General features: G+C 41.5%; 2 protein-coding genes across 2 annotated transcripts in view; both read left to right on the plus strand.

The window, feature by feature from the left end:
- Positions 1-23,929, plus strand: part of LOC137298287 (armadillo repeat-containing protein 8-like) — an 801,735-nt gene that overhangs the window by 232,611 nt on the left and 545,195 nt on the right. The window lies entirely within an intron of this gene.
- LOC137298285 (putative leucine-rich repeat-containing protein DDB_G0290503) overlaps positions 1-23,929 on the plus strand; it is a 47,000-nt gene that overhangs the window by 18,131 nt on the left and 4,940 nt on the right. The window contains exons 5-25 of the mRNA XM_067830474.1: positions 671-787; positions 947-1,020; positions 1,828-1,917; positions 2,223-2,263; positions 2,801-2,908; positions 3,392-3,495; positions 5,613-5,723; positions 7,482-7,659; positions 7,806-7,864; positions 9,063-9,126; positions 10,016-10,113; positions 10,678-10,808; positions 14,817-15,006; positions 17,769-17,823; positions 18,330-18,451; positions 18,736-18,870; positions 20,467-20,549; positions 22,003-22,090; positions 22,211-22,324; positions 23,075-23,177; positions 23,437-23,611. Of these exons, the coding sequence (XP_067686575.1) occupies positions 671-787; positions 947-1,020; positions 1,828-1,917; positions 2,223-2,263; positions 2,801-2,908; positions 3,392-3,495; positions 5,613-5,723; positions 7,482-7,659; positions 7,806-7,864; positions 9,063-9,126; positions 10,016-10,113; positions 10,678-10,808; positions 14,817-15,006; positions 17,769-17,823; positions 18,330-18,451; positions 18,736-18,870; positions 20,467-20,549; positions 22,003-22,090; positions 22,211-22,324; positions 23,075-23,177; positions 23,437-23,611 (2,240 nt within the window). The remainder of the gene's footprint in view (positions 1-670; positions 788-946; positions 1,021-1,827; positions 1,918-2,222; positions 2,264-2,800; positions 2,909-3,391; positions 3,496-5,612; positions 5,724-7,481; positions 7,660-7,805; positions 7,865-9,062; positions 9,127-10,015; positions 10,114-10,677; positions 10,809-14,816; positions 15,007-17,768; positions 17,824-18,329; positions 18,452-18,735; positions 18,871-20,466; positions 20,550-22,002; positions 22,091-22,210; positions 22,325-23,074; positions 23,178-23,436; positions 23,612-23,929) is intronic.

A 23,929-nucleotide genomic window follows, 5' to 3' on the forward strand; every position in this document is an offset into this window, starting at 1 on the left:
AGTCTTTGTCATGTTTGTCCTTACTTTCCTATGTCCCATGACAAAACATGTCCTTGGCACACCATGCACCTGACCAGACTTGAAACAGAATGAGGTAGCCAAGCTGACCAGATGTGTGTGTATAGTCACTGTTCATTTTCTCAGTCCACTGTATCCCTGGATTGTGAACCATATGTAAGCATCCATGGACAATTATTGGTTTGCCATCATTCCCATGGTTGTTTCTACTACATGTACGTAGTATTGACTTATGCAGTCTCACTTTTGATGACAAAACCTTTCTCCATTGGTACAGTTTTTTAACTTTTACAAATTTTACAAAAAGGTCCATACTTTGTATGAAATATTGTGACAGAGGTGTCTTGAAACATTATGTCTTGTCATTATGAAATGATAGGTTGGTTCGTTTGGATTCTTTTTAATGCAGCAGTTCTCCAACTATAAGCAGCAGTTTGTGAATAATTGAGCATGGACCAGACAATTCAGTGATCAACAGAATCTATCTCTATCTCTACTACCATGTTTCATACAATTTTCTGCATTAAAGGAGAGCAGTGAAAAGCACTGTGAATGTGACTGAACACACTGGTTCTTGACTAATGAGGTTGAAATCTGACATGCATTTTTTTGTGTTAGTTTCCTTTGAAATGCACATGGTTCATATGTTTAGATGAAACATCGCCATGAGTTGATCTTCAAGCTGCGAGAGCATATCGAGGAGTGTCACCAGCGCATGGTGCTCATCTCTGATGTCAACAACTGGATCCAGACACAACAGAAGGAACTGGTGAGACTCCTACACACTGTACACAACCATTCAACTCCTTTCATTTTTCAACACGCTCAATGTAACTGTTCCTAGATGTTTCTAATACTGGGCTATTGTACACCATGCGCTTACATGGAGTTTTGTGCAGCAAGTATAGATGTGTGTGTGTGTATTCAGGGCAGAGAGCTGATCAGTGAGGAGGACATGGATGACACGTCAGTGGATCTGGACATCTCTCACAGGAAGATCATGTAGGTTTGTCCTACAGAAAATTGCCTTCCATCAGGGAGCCTCTATGTGGAGAAGTTACATAATAAATACATGGGTTGTATGTATATGTCAGGCATATATTCAAGTCTGGGCAAAAGTAAACTGTTAGCGTGGGCATCATGTCAAACTGGTATAGTATATTAGATGAATCAAAAGTGTGTACTGCTGTATATTTACACTACCTACCCAGCAGGTGTAAGCCAGGCATTTCTGTTTGGTCGTACACCGATATCGCGGACAGCAGTTGTGCAAAAATTGTATGTTTAGAGAAAGGTCAAACAGTTTAGAAACGACCGTGATAGAAGATCGCAATTCAGTTAAATTGATATTTTAAAGATAGTGGATACAATGAGAGATAATAATGATTATCTGTGTTTCACCATACATCTCCAAAGACATATCATTTCTCTTACGGTAAAATTTGATTTTCTCAGTTGACTTTGGCTTTCCATGATTTCCACAAAACGGATGTACCACGAAGTTGTTCCACACCTTTTCTCTATTGTTTAAAGCGTTAAAAACTCGTGACGTAAATCCATTAAGTTGGGTGTAGCAACGCCTAGGCATATACGACGTTATGCATGACATGCAAGAGCAGTGTGCTGCCAAGCCTGATGTATTGTGTTTCGCCTGATGTTAGCTATGCCCGACGTGCATGCAGCCACAGGACTTTGTACTGGCTTGTTAGCTGAATGCAGGACTAAAATACTGTGATTTCTTTGTTATGAATGAAGTTAACATGTGTTGTGTTAAGCTGATGTACAGTGGGTGTGGTGCTTGTGTTGTAGATATTCTTTGGAATCTTTCTCCAATTGCACAAACAAGATCACTTCAGTGGGACAGAAACTCATCGAGATTATAGGAAAAATCTTGCATGCGTATGTATTATTCATGTATTTCACTGAAATGTATATTATGTGATGTCACATTTAAAATTTCCCTCTTTATATTGAGCAGTCTGATTTGGTTTTAAGATCCTATTATTTCATTAAGATCATCCCTTGATCATCCCTTGTCTAATGTGAGAATTTTTCTCATTATTTATTCTTTTATCAGAGACACATGTAAGTCAGCTGTGCAAAATCAGTACTGAAATGAATGTTTAAACTGGTTAGATTATATTACAAGCATTTACCACAGCCTTGAGAGAAAATATCTGTGATTACTTCCCTGTGTTTTCTAGACCATGCAAAGCAAGAGTGGAGAAGATCCACGTGATTGATGGTAAGTTCTGTTGCAGCTTCATCTTGTTGACTTTTGTGAGTATTTAACACTACTGAACTGCAGCATTCATTCATGTCAGCAAAACTATAAATGGATACTTATGCCGGGAAAGTTTGGGAAAAAGACTTTGGATGAAAAGATGGAGTCCTTTGATATCAAATCTATTACCATGTGTCATTAATAGTTGATATAGTTCATGTGAGGAAGACTGAATAAGATTCTTTATATGCAAATGTGATTACATGAAAAGACTGGGTAAGATTCCTTTTTTACAAATGTGAATAATGAGTCAGTCTGATTGATTTTCTTGTTTGCAAGTCTGTACTTCCAGGCTGTGCCAATTTACACATATCAGAGATTATGTGATCTAGGCTCTCAAGTTGTGGTTGACTACGTTTGGATACTGATTTTTTGTACTTGTAATAAGATGCCACACCCTAGGAACTGTGCACGCAAGTAGTACTACAAATAGTACTTTATTGACTGGATGGCCAGATTTGTGTAGTGGGAGAGTGTGATTGTTGTGTGTTCTTACAGAGAAGACCATGCTTTCCAACAAAGGGAAGTGGGATCAGGCTGTGGCCACCATATTGAATCTCTTTGACGATGCCGCACGCTGGATAAAGGGGGTCCCATTCAAAGCTGGTGAGTTGACAGACGTCTCCTGTTGTCCTGGATAAATCATCAATGATGGCTTCAGGGTTACAGGTGGTTACAGCAACCTGATCATTCTGAACATTCATTACACGTGATCCAGATATAAAACAGTATTTTGGGGAGTAATGTGTTTCAAATCAAACTCACATTAAATCAAGATCTCAGAAAAGGTATGTGGAAGGGAGATAACTCCCTTTTGTTGTGGTATTCCATATACCTTACAGCATCATGGAACAGTCCAGACTGGTTTAAGGTCAAATCATAAAACAAGTGCAAAAGTTGGTCGCTATTGAGATGGATTAATCAAATATTGGTATTCTCAAAGGGGTTATACGTCCTTACATGTGTATAACCCCAAGTTATGGGAGGAAGAACGGTGGGTGGTAAGATTTTCTTAAGACAGTAATATATTTTGCCACATTTCAAACTGGCATGACCTGCATTCACAATGGAAGCACCTTACTCATTCAGCTCTCCGTAACGGAAAGAAGCAGTACCAAGTCCTAATCTCTGCTGTTGACAAGCGTCTGGCTGAACTCAATCAGATGTCACGGCTGACAGAGGACCTACAGAATGTAAGCATGTCTGCTACATTTATCATGCATTGCTCCATGCACAGTGTATGTATGCTCGAAGTGGACAAACAGTCTGATTATTATTATCCAGATAACCCACGCTGGGTTATAATCATATGACTTTATCCCACTGTGTACCCATTTTCTGATGGGTGAACAGAGGCAGTTTTCTACAAACTCACGTGCCTAAAATGAGAGTCAAGTTCTAAGACAGGAATATCAGTCATGCTTCTCTTATATATGGCAACCAACTTTCTTTATTTCATGTAAAACAACATGGGGATAAAGGTTTCATTATGAGGTTTAGCTTGGTATTTCTTTGAACATACTGTTTTGATTAGTTTCAGCTTACTGGCTTAAAAATGAATTCCCAGAATGTTACCAATGCAGAAAGATGTCCAGTGTTTTTGGTAACTCTAATGCACACCAAATTAAGGTACTCAAGGAGTTTGCAATATGGCAAACAGTTTAAGAACAAAGTCACTAACTGCACTTTCACTGAACATATTATTTGGTAGGACCTGCTGTATTTGTTGTGGTTCTTGTCCTGGTCACCCAGGCTATTAATATCCCGGTGAGATGGGTGAGTGGTGTGGGTTCTTCAGACTCAGATGGTGTGTATTGTACCATACTGTCTGGAAAAGCACATAACAGCCAGTGATCACAATCAGACGTCAAGAGGATGATGCCATCCCTAGAAACAATGATTTTGAACGTCAAAGGTTGAAAGGTCATTATGGAGAAAAACAAGGGATTCATTAAGCAAGAAACTCTCCATATATATGCCTCTACTGAAAATTATGACAGAAATTTACTCAAGTCACCCATGATTCCCATTCATTTCAGCAATATTTTCTTCTTAATTCAGTAATTTAGTGAAAAGTTATGAGTGAGTGAGTTTGGTTTTACGCCACTTTTAGCAATATTCCAGCAATATTACGGCGAGGGACACCAGAAAATGGGCCTCACACTGAAAAATTATGATTTCAAACAACACTGTCTTGTTGTTTTACGGGTACAAGGTAAACATCATTCCTTTATATATCAAAAAAGATCCTAATTCAGAATAATGTGAAGGACACAGTTTAATAGATGTATTTATTGTAGTCAGAACCCACCAATTCCTTAGATAAATTCTAAGTTTGAAGAATTCTAAAACAATCATCTTTCCTTGTCATTTTGGTTTTACATTCATAAGGTAGTCAAAGAAATGTCAAGACAGATTCTACATGTTTCATGCACTGTCATTTATCCAGAATTACAAACATTCTATTGTATCTAGTTTTAAGTCATATAATAAAGCCGTTATTAACTTCACTTTCAGATGATCTGGTCATTAGTCAACCTTGGACAAGTCATATTCACCTTGGCTTCACCATGGTGAATATGACTTGCCCAGTGTCGATAAATCATTGGATTCACCTCAGTTATCATCACTGTCACTATCATTGCAATACTCCATTTGTGATGTACTACAAGTCTGAATGAGCGATGCATGTATAACCTGATAAGGTCCATATTTCTGATATTTTGTTGTATGCCAGCTTGCTGATGTTATTGATGATGTCACTGAGGCTTAAAGTAGAATTTGGTATAGCCACAAGATTGTATATCTTTGTGCTTATGACATTGTTGCAATTTCAAATGATGATTACAAAAGCATTTTCAGTGTCATGTCAAAGAGTCATGCATATATGCATTAAAGCCCCCATACCAATGCCTACACAGCACTTCATCCATGCGTTGAACATCAACTAGTCACTAAGTACTGTATTATTATTCTAAGATCTAACCAGGACTGGGTGATGGTAATATGGACTGTGGCTGCTTGTGTGTCATTATGCCCTGTGCTCATGCTGTTAACCAAGGACCTCCATAACCTAGTAGGTCCGATGGGGCACAGTGAAGAAGGCCCACCTCTAGGCAATGCAAGTTTGGTTAATGACATTAATGTTCAGTCACCGGAAAAAATCTCACTCATCTTCTGGCACTTTTTTGTCAGTAATCTATATTTAAGGGAAATAGTCTTGTGACTCATGCATTTTAGAAGTAAAAGCCTAACTGAAAGGTTATTATGAATACCATTTTTCTATCTGTACGCTGTATGATTTGTTTAGAAACTTCTAATGTCCAAGGAAATGATTGCCAAATACTCCAAGGATGCAGACGACTATAAGTGCACGGTGCACAGACTGTCGAGGGAGCTGGAGGAGGTCCAGTCACAGCTGGTGAGTCTGGTAGTAGTGCTAGACATACCATGAGCTAGTGGTGGGAGGGCACACAGGCTGGATCTAGTGATGGGTGGGCACAAAGACCGGATCTAGCGGTGGGTGGGCACACAGACCGGATCTAGTGGTGGGTCGACACACAGACTGGATCTAGTGGTGGGTCGACACACAGACCGGATCTAGCGGTGGGTGGGCACACACACCGGATCTAGTGGGGGGTGGACAGACATCTGAAGTAAGTGCTGGGGGTAGAGACGTATCAGAAGCTTGTGGTGGGTGGACAGACATATCAGAAGATAGTGCTGGTTGGACAGACATAACCGGAGCTAGCGGCGGGTGGAAACACAGACTGGATCTAGTGGTGGGTGGACAGACATATCAGAAACTAGTAGTGGATGGACACACAGACTGGATCTAGGGGTGGGTGAACTCAGATCGAATCTAGTGGTGGGTGGTCAGACAGACCGGATCTAGTTGTGGGTGGACAGACATACCCGGATCTAGTGGTGGGTGGATAGACATATGAGAAGGTAGTGGTGAGGGGACACACAGACTGGATCTAGTGGTGAGTGGACACACAGACCAGATCTAGTGGTGGGTTGACAAACATATCAGGAGCTAGCGATGGATGGACACACAGACTGGATCTAGTGGCGGGTGGACACACAGACAGGTCTAGTGGTGGGTGGACAGACAGACCAGATCTAGTGGTGGGTGGAGAGACAGACCAGATCTAATGGTGGGTGGACAGACATATCAGAAGCTAGCGGTGGTTGGACACACAGACTGGATCTAGTGGTGGGTGGACACATAGATCGGATCTAGTAGTGGGTGGACAGACAGACCGGATCTAGTGGTGGGTGGACAGACAGACCGGATCTAGTGATGGGTGGACAGACATAACCGGAGCTAGTGGTGAGTGGACAGACATATCAGGAGCTAGCGGTGGATGGACAGACAGACTGGATCTAGTGGTGGGTGGACACGCAGATCAGATCTAGTAGTGGGTGGACAGACAGACCGATCTAATGGTGGGTGGACAGACATATGAGAAGCTAGTGGCAGATGGACACACAGACTGGATCTATTCCAGCACCTGGTGCTGATCTTGTTTATTCATAAGGCAAGTGCACATGTGAAATGAACAGGTATGTTACTGACACTGCCTCATTATCCCCCCGACATGTAATGCGGGAGGATATAGTCGACGCCTCGTCTGTCCGTCCGTCCGTAATCATTTTGTTTCCGGAGCATAACTCAGAAACCGTTCAATATTTTTAGACCAAACTTGATAGATCTAGTAATCTCAGCCTATGGTTGTGCCTTTTGCTATTTACAGATTTTTGGCATTTATATTTTTGGGGTTTTTCCATGGAACATTTTGGTGTTAGTCTTATGGTGGGGTGGGCTTCATTTCCGGAACAGAACTCAAAAACCATTCAATATTTTGCTGTTTACAGGTTTTTATGATGTATTATTTCCACGGTTCCATGAACACGTTGCTGATTTCATTTCCGGAGCACAACTCGAAAACCATTTTCATATCTTTCAAAAGATCTTGACATATATATGAGACAGATCTTGAAATAATGACTTCTTCTGATTACATATATATGGCATTTATATTTTTCCATGGGAACAATTCTGACTTGGTCTAAAAACACAATAAGTAACTGTCAGATGATTTGTCCTTTCAAATATGTGGGGGCCGGGGTGATATGTCATCTTCTGATGACTCGTGTTGTTGTTTGCCACCAGAGGACCTCAGTGAAGGATAACAAGAAACTGAACAGTCAGCTGTCTGTGCTGGAGGGTCAAGTGAAGGAACTGAAGGAGGAACTGGCCAAGCCCAAGTCTCCGCCACCACGCATACCCACCCCTCCTCCACCATCACCACCTCCACAACCACCACAGCCTTCAGAAAGCTCTGTGGCATGTGAGTATCCTAGTCATGAATATACATATAGAATGATGTCCAACCATGTAAACAGCACATATGAGTCATGGATTTTTCATCTTATCAAGTTGTTGTAGGCATGGTCTTTAAGATTTCAATATATGAAAAAAATACTTTTCTTCCAGTGGGAGAGAAAACAAAACAACAGCTGGAAAGTTTGGAGAAGGAGATACTGGAGTACAGGGTAAGTACACAATAAGTGCAGTTTATTCCAGGATAGTTCACACAGTCATACAGTCAGTACACAGGGCTCTTGGTCTGTACACTTAGTAGCATATCAGTACAATTTATATAGAGTCAGTACATTCAGTAAAGGATCAGTGCAGAGGATACAGAGACATTTCCCTAGTTCCTTGCTCAGTACACAGATACAGGGTCAGAACACGGGGTAAAAAGTCAGTTTATATCTTCAGTACACAGGGTAAAAGGTCAGGTTACATCGTCAGTACACTGAGTAAAAGGTCAGATTACATTGTCAGTACACAGGATGAAAGGTCAGGTTACATCATACGTACACAGGATAAAAGGTCAGGTTACATCGTACATACACAAGGTTCGTGAACTTTGCACAGGGTAAAGGGTCAGTACACAGGGTTAGTAGATGTACTAGGTGTGTAAGTACGTAGTCTATAGGTGTACAAACACAAGGTTTGTGAACTTTGCACAGGGTAAAGGGTCAGTACACAGGATTAGTAGTTGTACTAGGTGTGTAAGTACGTAGTCTATAGGTGTACACAGGATATATAGTCAACTGGACACAGTCTGGTGTACCAAGAAGGTGCACCAAGGGCACAGGGTCAGTGTGGGTGCATTGAATCAATAGGTATGCTATGTACCAAACATAAGAATCTAATTATGATCACTTACCCCAGCTAGAAACAGTAGACTGAGTCTTGAGCGTCATTAACAGTCATAGTAGTTTGAGTTATCTCCCTTTGACCATAAGAATGTATTGCTGACACATCTAATCCATAGTCAGTGGATAGTGTGGGATCAACACACTCACTCCTGTGTTAGTATGATTGGGTCACAACATACAATAGAGATTCATTACTTTCAATATATATGTACATATGAAGGGAAACTAAACAGGTACATGTTCTTCAGAACTGTTGGGAATAATTTTACTATACAGTGTACAGGATGAGTACATTCAGTATGGAATGAGTGCACAATATTTGCAATCAGCAGTTTAGAAAATACACATTGTATTCCTATCAACATTTGGCTGGATCAAGTTGAACAGATTGTCCCGTCACTTGGATCTGTATTCTGGTGTTTTGTGTGGTGATGTTGCATTTTAGGTCTGCATGTTCAGGAAGACATAGTCATGTGTCAGATCCTTGATGGTTAAACATAATACTCCATTTGATATTTGTCAGATGATAGTCAACAACCTGAGCAGTCGCATTGACGAACTGGAAGCACAGTTGTCTAAGGAAAAGCGTGAGTTGTCCCCAGTCTGCCTCATGTCTTATAGTTCAACTGCCTGCTTATGCCTCGTTCTGCTGTCTAACTTGTGTCTCATTGTTCTGCTGTCTGCCTCACGTCTTATTGTTCTACTGTTTGCCTCATATCTCTTTGTCCCACCGTCTGCCTCATGTTTAATCTTTCCATTGTCTGCATCATGTCTCATTGTTCTGCTGTCTGCCTCACGTCTTATTGTTCTACTGTTTGCCTCATATCTCTTTGTCCCACCGTCTGCCTCATGTTTAATCTTTCCATTGTCTGCATCATGTCTCATTGTTCTGCTGTCTGCCTCACGTCTTATTGTTCTACTGTTTGCTTCATGTCTCATTGTCCCACCGTCTGCCTCATGTTTAATCTTTCCATTGTCTGCATCATGTCTCATTGTTCTGCTGTCTGCCTCATGTCTTATTGTTCTACTGTTTGCTTCATGTCTCATTGTCCCACCGTCTGCCTCATGTTTAATCTTTCCATTGTCTGCATCATGTCTCATTGTTCTGCTGTCTGCCTCACGTCTTATTGTTCTACTGTTTGCTTCATGTCTCATTGTCCCACCGTCTGCCTCATGTTTCATTGTTCCACTGTCTAACTCTCGTCTCATTGTTCCACTGTGTGCTTCACAGGATTGCCTTGAACAGCAAACAAACAGATTATTTTATACATCATTATTTCCATGCTATTTGCAATGCATGGCAACATCTTAAAATGATTAATTTGATATGTGTGTATATATTGAATGTTTGTCTACATAATGAATTTGACAAGTGTTCTGTGTAAGGTTAAATATGTGAGTGTAAGCTGACATGAATGATTAGTTTGTTAGTAGAAGCAAAGATCAGTCTACCAGTGCTCATGGTGTATTGAACAGAGCAAGTCAAGTTACTCAAAGAGAGCCTGGAAATCTACTCTCAGCCTGTTGCCATGGCACCCAGAGGTCCTGAGCCAGTGGTGGAGATGCCCACAGAGGTATGTCTTGGGTAGTGACTACAGGGCCACAGTCGGCTGTGTTTAGGTGTGTTTTTTTGTCATTGCCAGAACCTGCTGGTTGTAAATCCTTAAATACCAGTGTTTTTTCAAATCCACAGCTCCACTCTAGAGCTAAATATCTGACGCAATGGGACAAAACATAACAGAAGTGACACAAGTAACCAAATCACTTCAATCACTATGGAAATGATACTTTTGAAGTGAAACATTGTGCTTTGAATTATGCAGATGACCTACTACAGGTCATGTAAAAAAAATACAAGATGTATTCTGAAACAAGAAATTCAGTACAATTTACAAATGATGTATGAAGAGTCCTTTGCAGTTGTATATTTTCTCATATCTGAAGTGAAGTAGTGTTGACTAATTAGTGTTGAGCTGACTGATTTCAGGCAGAAATTCGAAGACTGCTAAGACCTACTAACTTGAACTAAATATGTAACCAAAACTTAGGTATATGTTTAACATTAACGATACAGGCATTTCCTTGGATTAAGGACTTAATTATGAATATATTGATGTCCATATAATCTGGGGTTGTAGCCTGCCCCACCCCAGGACGTTGGTGCAGACCCTTCCTCCAACTACTACAAGACGCTTTTGTCAGGAATGAAGAGGGACTTTGCACTGGAGGTGGACAAACTCAAGGATCATCTGAAGAAGGAGCAGAACAGGTGAGCTACAGGATCTCTGACCATCAGTAAGCTCTGGGACATGTCAGTTGTCCAAATGGATCTGGTAACAGAGAGTGAATATGATATTACACAACTTTTACCAGTATCAGTTGTCTATCATATGAGACTTGATTCATAAGTTCTGAGCCTGAAAGAGCCGTTTTTGCACATTAGTTAATTCTTTTGTTAAGACTCAGTCCGTGAAGTTGACAGTCATCAATTCATTGTGATTAGTAGGCTAACTTGATATTGAGCAGTAGCACAGATGAGTTCATCGGAAATGTGATTCTGCTGTTTGATGTGTTTCGTATGGTACCAGGTCAGGCAGTCGCAGTGTAGATTGGGCATACACTGATAGTAGGTTCAGAACAAGCTGTACCAGTAGTAGCCTTTGCCTCCCAAATAGTTCAGCAAATGGCAGATTATATTTATTTTGAACATTTTTAAAAGTCCCAAGTTGTAAGAGGTAAGATGCATATGGAATCACCAGTAGTATGCTCTGTGTGAGTGAACACTAGAATGAATACTTTATTTGGTTTGTTCCTTCTATTGTTATGTAAACCTAAAGTGTGCTTCTCACCATATATTAGGTCATCTCTTGTTTTTCCAGAATAACCGCACTTGAGGTTTTTGTTTCGAAGGGACAGGTTTTACTTTTCACAAGAAAATGTACAAATGTTTTCCTTAGATTGGAACTGCAAGTCTCAGATTCATAGGCAGACGCTCTACCATATGTCCGCTGGGCTGACGAAGGTGATAGGGTTAAATTATCTACTTATAGTTACTGTCATTAAATTGATTTTATGCGCCCTTCAGTTATTGTTATGTAGCTTCATTAAATGATCATCTACATTGTAATTACCCATCATTGACGGTATATATGTTAGAGAAAGCACTTCTCCTCGGTTTTGGGAGACAATGTAGAACCAGCCGAGGGGCTCCCCCATTGGTTTGACATTGTCTGCCAAAACCTTGGAGGCATATTTTCTCCTATACTTATAGACTATATACTTATAAAGTAGTCATATGTAAAGTTTTAAAACAAGTAAGATTTCTGGCATGTGACTAGTGGGAACGCACTCAAACACACTATAATTCTTCCATATACAAATAAAAAAGTCAAATGATAGATGGTGTGCCAACAGACGTTTCTCCTAAAAAATGCATAAATATTACATTTCAAATAGTTTATTTTGGGATTATGTTCACCTTCATGTGAGGCATCACTGGTGAAAAAGTTTCAGAATGGACACCATGCATGATATACAAATGTTGAACCATTTCTAATGGTAAAGAATATGTTTGAGTATATTTGCCTCCAGTTTCTTTTTTACTTTTTAATACTGTCTTTTTTTTAACTTGGTGGAAAGTCCAACAGGTAGAACATATTTTTACCTTATCCTGCATTACTCCTTAATGCATTTACTGCTTTCCTTTTGACAAGACGAAGATGTGCGATGGAAACATTGAAGAGAAGCTGTACCAACCATGCAAGTCGCCATATTGCCATCACACTGTGTCCACATGACCAAGTGCTGACGTCACATATCCTCACATTACTGTGTGTCGCATGCCTGGCAGGCTGTGCAGTATTTTGCTGCATGAAATTTGTAGCAAGTCAAGTAAGGACCTCAACCGAGGTGTTTGAACTGCACTCGACAGTGTTCTCTGATTTCTAAGTGTGACTTTTCTCTTTCGACATTATCGGTTGTGTCTCCTTCAAGTGGTGCCTCTACTGTCAGGGGTTCTTCGCATCGTGACTTAGCTTCACCTGGACATAGTTTGTGTTATAGCAGGACATCCGCCAAGCAGAGACGTACGTCGAGGAGTCTTTCACCTGTCCAAAGATCTTAACTCATTCGGATTCATTGATTTTATACGCACTTGGGCCTTCAACAGTTCCGGACTGGATGGCGGATCGTTTGTTGGAAGTGGCTCCATCCCCAGGTCAATAGATTGATAAGCAAGATACTACCGAATTCCACCAGAGCCTTTGATCAAACAGTTGATATTGGCGTTGGACAAGGATTTTGCTAAGGTATCCCTTCCCTTTAGGAAGGATGACTTTCTTGTCCATGCTGTGGAGGTTGTGGGTTTATTTACAGACTGCAAATAGAGCTGTTCACTTGGGACTGTGCTGGGACTTGACTGTGAAAAATCAGCTCCCAGAACAGCCAGGCAGATCTTTTACAAGTCCACTTCTCTCTTATTGTGAGATCTGAGGATGAGGTGGAACTTCATTTAGATGTTTAGTGAACCAGTTTAAGGCACTTCTGGGTACAAGGAAATGCCTCTTTATCCCTATTTCTCAGACGTCTGAGGCGGAAGTGAGTCATAACACCTTGGCATTGTGATTGTGTGCAGTCATTCTCCAGGCGTATGAAATGGCCAACTTGGACCCTCCTTGGGCTAACAACCCTAATGAAATTAGAGCTGTAGCCTCCACGATGACCCTCCATAGTAATTGCTCCATTAGATCCATCATGGAAGGATGTTTTTTGAAGTCCAACATGGTTTTCAGCAGTCACTACTTGAGGGTCATGGCTCTGGAAGATGAGGGTGTTCACAGTTTTGGTCCCTTGATAAGGTAGCACAGAGGGTTACCAATCCCAACCACCATTAACACCACAGTCATCCAGAGTGAGCCTTGCGTCAACCTAGACGAGCAGGTTCTATTCTGTTTGCATTCGCTTGGTATGTCAGTTTTAGCTTTTTGCTTTCTACTTTACTGCGGTCTACCTGGATGCCATCTTTTCCTCATGCCTTTGTTTAGTTATTCTGGCAGTTTGGTTTTGGGGATTGTTCCACTTCGTCTACTCACAGGCAGCATAGATAAAATGACCAGTCTTTTCACATGCGAGTAAAGCGAGCAAATGTTGGCAACGGACTTTCCTCGCTTCGGATCAAAGAATATTTTTCATGTCAAAATAAAATATCGCCACCATCAAAAGTACACTCCCATTTCCTCACTTGGTTGTGCTCTCAGTTTTCCTACCTCATGCTTAGTAATTACTCACGTCAAATATGTTTTATTCAACATGCCAACATCCTTTTGAACGGACTGTCGGCACAAGAATAAGCAGAAATTAAAAAGATATACCATATTGCCTAATTTTATCATGAACCTGTTGGAGTTTATTTGTCTTATTTGTCGTCGCTATTGTTAGAATTTTCATATCATTCATTCTACATAAAACACTTCTGGTAATGAGCGAATGAAGCAGGAGAGGTAACTGTAAGTATTCCATATGGAATAATACCCTCCTGGTCCTTCACTCCGTCGAACCGGAAGCTGGCAGGGGGAATGGAGGCGAGGAATGGTCTGATGTACCACAAGTAGTGCTTAAAATGTGGAATAAAACACATTTCACGTGAGTAATTACTAAGCATCAGGTAGGAAATCTGAGAGAACAACAAAGTGAGGAAATGGGAGTGTACTTTTGATGGTGGCGATACTGTATTTTGACATAAAGAATGTTTTTTGATCGGAAGCAAGGAAAGTCAGTTGCCAACATTTGCTCGCTTCACTCCCATATAAGAAGACTCGTCCTATTCTCTATGCTGCGCAACCCAATTTGCGCTACAGTGTGCCTGTGGTCTACTGCTGGATTATCTTCTGTGGTGTGAGAGGTTTCTTCTTGCCTTCAGTATCCCATGTAAAGGGTTGCACACTCCTTTCTATCACATATCTATCACATACAGATGTGTTAAAGAGTAATGCAGGATAACACATAAATCTAGTATAATCCTGTATTACTGAGTTTTTTAGCCCACCCATCGCTGCTCTACCTCCCCACTATGGTTTCTTCAGATGTTGTGTTCAATCAGTAATTTGAGGATACATAATGTCAGCACTTTTTGGGGTCACGTGGGCACAGTGGCAATGGCAGTATGATGGCTCGCATGGTTGGTACAGCTTCTCTTCGACGTTTGCATCGCACAGCTTCGTCTTGTCAAAAGGAAAGCAGTATGAGGCTGTCCTGAATGTTGATCATTGTGTCTTTTTAGAAATGATGCCACGGTGCGGCGGTTAGAGCAGCTCCACAAGGAGCAGATACAGTCCATTATGAAGGACTGCATGCGTGTGCAGCGTGGCATCGTGCACTTTCGCGACCAGGTGGCCAATACGTTGGACAAGGAAGGCTTCAGGGACTCTGCCAGCCAGCTACATCAGCTTCCCAAGCTGATTCATGACAATGTAATAATAGTAATCATTCATGCAATACTGTAAATCATGTAATTAATGATGCATCACAAATTTAATGCAAGTGTGAGGGTCTAGTAAAAAATGTGTCACGAAATTAATGCGAGCTCCGGAATCTGTATTGATAAAATGTGACACCTTGAATCTTTGATGTTTAATTTCTTTTCACACTTTTTATTTACCAAATAACGTGAATAGAACTTCTTAAGCAATGAATGGAAATGAGCTGACAATGTTTTGATTGCACTTCCATGGTTGAGCATGTGACTGCTTGCTACTGCTTGTCTTATGACAACAGTTATGAACATAGTCTGGCTTGAAAAACTTGAGTTGAGCAAGCCTTGCAAAATGATCCTGCGTGTTTGGACAAATGTCCGGCCTGGCTGACGTGCTTTAGTGACTTTAGACAATGACCATTGACTGTAACCAGTGTTAATTGCACGTGACTTTAATGAGGAAGTGACCTGTATTGGAGTAATGTGTAGTGTCAACTCCTCTGCTATTGGTACACAATAGTAATTTGCCCATGAATAAATTCAGTGGATATGAATTAGTGTCATGGAAATTTGTGCTAATTTATCATTTAATTTTATGAGAGATGTCTAAATTGTTTTTGAATGCTGTGTCGTTATGAGGAATGCTAGTCTGAAGACAATAAAGATTTTGGTTTATTAAGTTCTCAATAGTAGATATCATCAGACTGAAACACATCATTATAATATTGCGAGAAGAGTACACATGCATTTTTCACGTTAATAAAATGCTCGCATTAGTTTCATGATTTACAGTAATTCTTGTCAGGCTATACTTATTTGGCAGACTGCATATCCATTTCCCCTTGTCTCCATCTGCCTGGCAGACTAAACTTGTCACTTTCCCCTCGTCTCCATCTGCCTGGCAGACTAAACTTGTCACTTTCCCCTCGTCTCCATCTGCCTGGCAGACTAAACTTGTCACTTTCCCCTCGTCTCCATCTGCCTGGCAGACTAAACTTGTCACTTTCCCCTCATCTCCATCTGCCTGGCAGACTAAACTTATCTATTTCGACTTGACACTCCATCTGCCTGGCAGACCAAACTTGTCTGTCCCCTTGTCTCAATCCACCTGGCAGATCAAAGTTGTCTATTTCCCCTTGTCTCCATCCACCTGGCAGACTAAACTTGTCACTTTCCCCTCGTCTCCATCTGCCTGGCAGACTAAACTTATCTATTTCGACTTGACACTCCATCTACCTGGCAGACTTGTCTGTCCCCTTGTCTCAATCCACCTGGCAGATCAAAGTTGTCTATTTCCCCTTGTCTCCATCCACCTGGCAGACTAAACTTGTCACTTTCCCCTCGTCTCCATCTGCCTGGCAGACTAAACTTATCTATTTCAACTTGACTCTCCATCTACCTGGCAGACTTGTCTGTCCCCTTGTCTCAATCCACCTGGCAGATCAAAGTTGTCTATTTCCCCTTGTCTCCATCCACCTGGCAGACTAAACTTGTCACTTTCCCCTCGTCTCCATCTGCCTGGCAGACTAAACTTATCTATTTCGACTTGACACTCCATCTGCCTGGCAGACCAAACTTGTCTGTCCCCTTGTCTCAATCCACCTGGCAGATCAAAGTTGTCTATTTCCCCTTGTCTCCATCCACCTGGCAGACTAAACTTGTCACTTTCCCCTCGTCTCCATCTGCCTGGCAGACTAAACTTATCTATTTCGACTTGACACTCCATCTACCTGGCAGACTTGTCTGTCCCCTTGTCTCAATCCACCTGGGAGATCAAAGTTGTCTATTTCCCCTTGTCTCCATCCACCTGGCAGACTAAACTTGTCACTTTCCCCTCGTCTCCATCTGCCTGGCAGACTAAACTTATCTATTTCGACTTGACACTCCATCTGCCTGGCAGACCAAACTTGTCTGTCCCCTTGTCTCAATCCACCTGGCAGATCAAAGTTGTCTATTTCCCCTTGTCTCCATCCACCTGGCAGACTAAACTTGTCACTTTCCCCTCGTCTCCATCTGCCTGGCAGACTAAACTTATCTATTTCGACTTGACACTCCATCTACCTGGCAGACTTGTCTGTCCCCTTGTCTCAATCCACCTGGGAGATCAAAGTTGTCTATTTCCCCTTGTCTCCATCCACCTGGCAGACTAAACTTGTCACTTTCCCCTCGTCTCCATCTGCCTGGCAGACTAAACTTATCTATTTCAACTTGACTCTCCATCTACCTGGCAGACTTGTCTGTCCCCTTGTCTCAATCCACCTGGCAGATCAAAGTTGTCTATTTCCCCTTGTCTCCATCCACCTGGCAGACTAAACTTGTCACTTTCCCCTCGTCTCCATCTGCCTGGCAGACTAAACTTATCTATTTCGACTTGACACTCCATCTACCTGGCAGACTTGTCTGTCCCCTTGTCTCAATCCACCTGGCAGATCAAAGTTGTCTATTTCCCCTTGTCTCCATCCACCTGGCAGACTAAACTTGTCACTTTCCCCTCGTCTCCATCTGCCTGGCAGACTAAACTTATCTATTTCGACTTGACACTCCATCTACCTGGCAGACTTGTCTGTCCCCTTGTCTCAATCCACCTGGCAGATCAAAGTTGTCTATTTCCCCTCATCACCATCTGCCTGGCAGACTAAACTTATCTATTTCCCCTCGTCTCCATCTGCCTGGCAGACTAAACTTATCTATTTCCCCTCGTCACCATCTGCCTGGCAGACTTAACTTGTCTATTTCCTCTCTCTATCTACTTCTTCATAGGTGAATCAGGACCCCAAGGATGTCCTTTTGTACTTGGCTGCCAACACAGTTGATTGTGAGTTGCGTTAGTTTACTTCATGTACTAATGGTTTGATGTTATTACTCATATCATAAAGCTTCATTTTTACCATGCCTTCAGCCTCAACTCTCAAGCTAGATCCAAGGGTTTGTTCAGAAAGTCATGCTAGGGAGGTGAAAACCCAAAGGATGTTCAGAAGTAAAATAAGTGTCAAACAAGTAACATTCTAAACATGTCAAACCCACTTTACAGGTGTTAGCTCTGGAAATTTGTAGATTTTATATAAAATATCCCCAGATCAGCAAGACACTCTGTATAAAATCCTTACTGAGGTTTTGCAAGGAAACCCTAAACCGTAAAACAATAGGCTGACATCTGGAGATAATCAAATAGAGTGTATTAACAGTATTGATAGAAAGAGATAAGATGGTGTCTTGTTTGTTTATTTCTAAAATGGTGAAAATGTGAATATTAATCACCTGTGGATTATATCCTGTAGTTTTGTTTTTGAGATAACCATGGTGCATTTATTGTTGTAACAGACCTGCACAGTATAGAGGTGGTTCTGAACCACACCATGCTGGCGATCAAGGTGATGCAGAAGGCAGGGACTGTTGGTAGTCAGCCACCTGTGGACCAGAAGAAAGTCTTCCGCCAGATGGAGGTGAGTGTCAGAGTAAAGACTGTGTATGTATCAAATGCTGACAAATATGATGGTGGTATCAAACACTGGTGAAGAGGAAGGCTGAACCCTATCAAACACTGACACAGAGTAAATGGGAAGCCTGCATCAAGCACTGGTAAACTGACAGTCTACATCCGATACTGGTAAATGCTGCTTACATCAAACAGTGGCAATGCCTATGTCATACATGGTTACATATGTATATATACACCAGTAAGCGTTACATAAACATGCAATCTATGGTTGTCCCCCTTTGTCACCAGGTGCGTATGGAAGAGATTCGTAAACCCTCCAAAATCCGTGATGTGATGAAATCACCAGTGAAGCATACAAATACTCGAGGTCGAAGAAAGGACAGGCAGCAAATCAGGAAACTGCAGGGGAGGGTTTCTGAATGTGTGAGTTCAGACTCCGTGAGACACATACATGGAGAATTTGATTTGGAATAATGTTCCTGTAGTATGATAGAGATAAGGCAAATGCCTGCATTGTATGTGTATTCAGTTGTAAAGGTAAACAAATATGTGTGTATTCTGTTGTACTGTTGAACAAGTACATGTGTGTTCCTCAGGTGAACAAGTACATGTTTGGTGTGTTCCAGGGATGAATAGGTACATATGTTCTGTGTTCCTCAGGTGAACACGTGCATGTGTTCTGTGTTCCTCAGGTGAACACGTGCATGTGTTCTGTGTTCCTCAGGAGAACACAGCATGTGTATTTCTGTTGTACTGCTGAAAAAATACATGTGTTCTGTGTTCCTCAAGTGAACAAGTACATGTGTTGTGTATTGTATTGTACAGATTAATAAGTACATAAGTGTTGTGTTCCTCAGGTGAAGTACGTGTGGTTTGTGTTGTACAGGTGAACAAGTATATTTTTCTTACCTCACACATACATGTCATTTTCTAATTGCCTAAGCGCTCTTCAATTATTTTCAGTGTACCCTACTTACAAGCGAAATACATGGCAATGTACCTCACTGCCAATGACTACTCATTTGGTACTTTGTGGTAGTTCTTCTTTATCTCGAAAAAGGTTGAGTCATGCATGATGCACGGAAATTACCAATGTTGTGCTAATTGTTGGAAGGGAGATAACTCTAATTTGTTTGTTTGTCATCTGCAAAATCTAGCAATTGCTATCAAAAGATTTGCCTTGCATTCTTATCACTTAGTTTTGACAAAATGTTCTAATATAGTCCCTGTGAAAATTAAGAAGGGGAACTACATCCTGACGACTTTACTAAGACAATACCTGTGGGAAAAACAGCAAGATGCAAGATTCGAATCATTTTGATTCAAACAGGTTGGCTGATGTATCTGATCCAATACTCATGCTTCAAACAGTTCAGAATTAACATTGAGGTGTTCGGTAAGATAAATACATTGTTCACTGGTCCCTCAGGGTCCATGGGATGATGGACCTTGATGTTTGCTTATGTAATCTGAGTCTGAAGGGCGAGGGGAACATAAACAAACATCGAGAGTACATCAACCCATGACCCCTCATGACCAGTAAACAATTTATAGTGTGTTGTGTTGTACAGGTGAACAAGTACATGTATGCTGTGTTGTACAGGTGAACAAGTACATGTATGTTGTGTTATACAGATGAACAAGTACATGTATGTTGTGTTGTACAGGTGAACAAGTACATGTATGTTGTGTTGTACAGGTGAACAAGTACATGTATGTTGTGTTGTACAGGTGAACAAGTACATGTGTTTTGTGTTCCTCAGGTGAACAATTAAATATGTGTTGTGTTGTACAGGTGAACAAGTATATGTATGCTGTGTTGTACAGGTGAACAAGTACATGTATGCTGTGTTATACAGATGAACAAGTACATGTATGTTGTGTTGTACAGGTGAACAAGTACATGTATGTTGTGTTGTACAGGTGAACAAGTACATGTATGTTGTGTTGTACAGGTGAACAAGTACATGTGTTTTGTGTTCCTCAGGTGAACAATTAAATATGTGTTGTGTTGTACAGGAGAACAAGTATATGTGTCTACTGGACCGCTACAAGCTGGTTTGGAATATGTACCAGAACCAACAGAAAGAGATGGACAGTATGTAAGTTGTACTTTGAATTCTCAGATTACTAGGGCTTTAGGCATATATCATTGTTCTGTTCCATAATATACTACCGACAGAAAATAAGGGAACCAAGAAATTGAATGTAGATGACTTTGACTGTGACAGGGTCCGTTGCAATCAGTAATGCAATAGAGATTGACACTTACTGACAGAAATGCTGAGGCAGTATCTCGGTGAAGCAACAAAATGGAGAATTGTGGGGATGATAGAAGGGGGGACATCATTATGTGAAGTTGCCCGGCAGATGGGTAAATCAAAAAGTGTAATTTCATGTCTGTGGGATAAGTTCCGTCAAACGGGTGGGGTTGCAACGAGACCTGGGTGTGGTAGACCAAAATCAACGACACCACGACAGGATCATTACGTTAATTGCTCTACGCGATAGGTTTAAATCGGCCCCTGCCATCAATAGAGAATTCCGCACACTCACTGGAAGACGCATTTCAACCTCAACCGTTAAAAACCGACTCTATCAAGCTCATCTGAAAGCAAGACAGCCTTTTAAGGGTGTCACCCTTTCAGCTCACCATAAGCGCCAAAGATTGGCATGGGCTAGGCAGCATCAGGGATGGGCTATGCGCCACTGGCGTTACACCATGTTCTCTGATGAGTCAAGGTTTTGCCTACGATTCACAGATGGCAGAAAACGTTGGCGTCGGAGCGGGGAGCGATATGCCAGAGCAGCAATTCTTGACCATGATCGATATGGAGGTGGTAGTGTGATGATGTGGGGTGGGATTACACATGACAGAAGATCAGATTTGGTCATCATTAACGGCACCATGACTGCGATACGTTGACCAAATATTGCATCCTGTTGTGGCTCCATTGGCTAGAGTTATCGGCCGAAATTTTGTATTCCAAGATGATAATGCCAGACCACATCGGGCCCGAATTGTCTCCGCTTATCTCCGACAAGAAGGTATCCAGACATTGGACTGGCCCTCTAAGTCCCCAGACCTGTCCCCAATTGAACATCTCTGGGACCTTCTTGGTCAAAGGGTGTACGCCAGGGACCCAGGACCCGCCAACCTGGCCCAGCTTGGTGCAGCTCTCCAAGAGGAATGGCGGGCAATACCACGGGCAACCATCCGGAAATTGATTAACAGCATGCCATCAAGGTGCTGTGAATGTGTTGACCAACATAATGGACACACCAGAGATTGAACTTGACGCCTAAAATTGATTTAGTGTATATTTAAAGCAGTTTAAAATTCGCTATTATTTCATTAGTTCCCTTATTTCTTGTCGGTAGTATATCTTCATTAATTATGACCAAGTTTGCCTGTATATTTCCAACTTACACAATTTACTGTGTACAGCCTGGACTGTTGTAAGTCATGTCCAACCTGTACAGCTTGATGGAAGCAGATGTTTGGATAAATATGGTGTACCTTGATCTGAGCAACACTTTCTGGCATGATTGCAGGCAAGACGACTTTGTCCGGACTCTTAAGATGAAGGTCAAGGAGAGAGAAAACAGAGTGGTTACAGCAATCAGAACACAGTTTAAAGAGGTGCACTATATACCCAAATTATGTATCATATTAACCTTTAGAAACAGTTTGTAGGCATAAGGAACCTTCAGAGTAATAACACATACCTACATGGTGTGAATGAGACTTTTGTTTTTGCAGAGACGAGCAGTCCAAGAACAGCAGCTTCAGTTGAGCATCGCAGACCAGAAGAAGAACCTGCAGCTCCTTGAAACAGCCTTCAAGGAGAACAGAATCTCCCAGGAGCTGCATTCTGTGAGACAAAGACTTATGCTAGGTTTACACCATGTTCCCTCAGCCACAGCAGCCCTGTTTTGCTGAAACGTTGTGAAACTGGGGCAAAACGGGAAGGACAGAAGACATCATTTTGAGACTGAATGAGGAAACATGATTGCAGTGATTGCAGTGGATGCTGTTCCAATCTTTAATCTGTTAAAACATTTGCCACAGCAGTCATGGTACCAATAAAAACCCAAGTACATTGTTTTAAACAAAACATGACAGCATGTAATAGGCCATAACTGAACTTGTAGATGGGGAACTGTGTGTAGTGGGTCTGTAGTGAGACGGGAGGTATGTGTATTCCCCAGCATCTCACGATCATTTCAAAGTTTTGTCATATTTCACAGTTGTTTCACCATTGCTGCCTGTTTTGTCTTGGTTCTCATGGCAAGCTTGGTTGTATGGTAGCCAATCTGTCCTGTTCTATCTTGACTCATTACAAGGCCGGCGAGATATGACATGTTGCATTCTCTGGCATTCAGGGAAACAGGGTTGCCAAGACAGCTGGGAACATAGTTTAACCCTAACAGTACTGCTTTCATTGAGAGACAAGAACATTATAGAATGACCTGGTGTATATTTTTATTTGATAATTTGTATTGTAACCAAAGCCACTATATTTGAATGGTGATTATTTGTTCAGACTAAATAATGAAGATACAGTCTTATTCACTGAGATGTTGAAGGGCTGTGACAATTGCTGATTGTTTTTGTTTAATGCAGATGGCTTCAGGTTTGCTACACCAGGCACTGGAAATTCCTCGAAAACGATTCCGTTACCTCATTGAACGATACATCGCACATTGTGCTGTCAAGGAGGCTGAAAGTAAGTCTAGGCACTAGAAGCTGTCAGTGAGGGATAAAAGTTGGGTGTCCCTATTTGGTACAGATTTCCTTCAGACTTTTTTAATATGATACAAATATACTTTTGGCAACGATACCGGAATTGGGTATTGGTAGTGTAAGGTGGTCAGATATTGGCGTTGGTGTAAGGTATCTGTAAGGTATCTGTGTTGTAGTATTATTCCTGATTGGAGGTGTCATTTTGGGTAATGCACTCTCTAAGGAGGTGAAATCTGTTTTAGGTAAGGTATCAACAGTACTCGATGAAGAGACACTTAGCGTTGATCAGCGATTGGAGATCAAAGGACACATGGAGGACATGCAACATCGGCTGCATGCTGGGCTGTCACTTCACCATCCTCTGATGCAGAAACTGGAGACAGAGCGAAGACACATCTACAAGCAGATTCTACAAGTGTGGGTATAGAGTCATGTGATACATCTGGGTGTGTCAGTATAGAGCCAGTGACATCTGACTGTGTCATTACAGAGCCAGTAACATCTGACTGTGTTGGTATAGGGCCAGTGATATCTGACTGTGTTGGTATAGGGCCAGTGACATCTGACTGTGTTGGTATAGGGCCAGTGACATCTGACTGTGTTGGTATAGGGCCAGTGATATCTGACTGTGTTGGTATAGAGCCAGTAACATCTGACTGTGTTGGTATAGGGCCCATGATATCTGACTGTGTTGGTATAGAGCCAGTGACATCTGACTGTGTTGGTATAGGGCCA

This window comes from Haliotis asinina, chromosome 10 (assembly GCF_037392515.1).
Source record: "Haliotis asinina isolate JCU_RB_2024 chromosome 10, JCU_Hal_asi_v2, whole genome shotgun sequence".
Classification (NCBI taxonomy): domain Eukaryota; kingdom Metazoa; phylum Mollusca; class Gastropoda; order Lepetellida; family Haliotidae; genus Haliotis; species Haliotis asinina.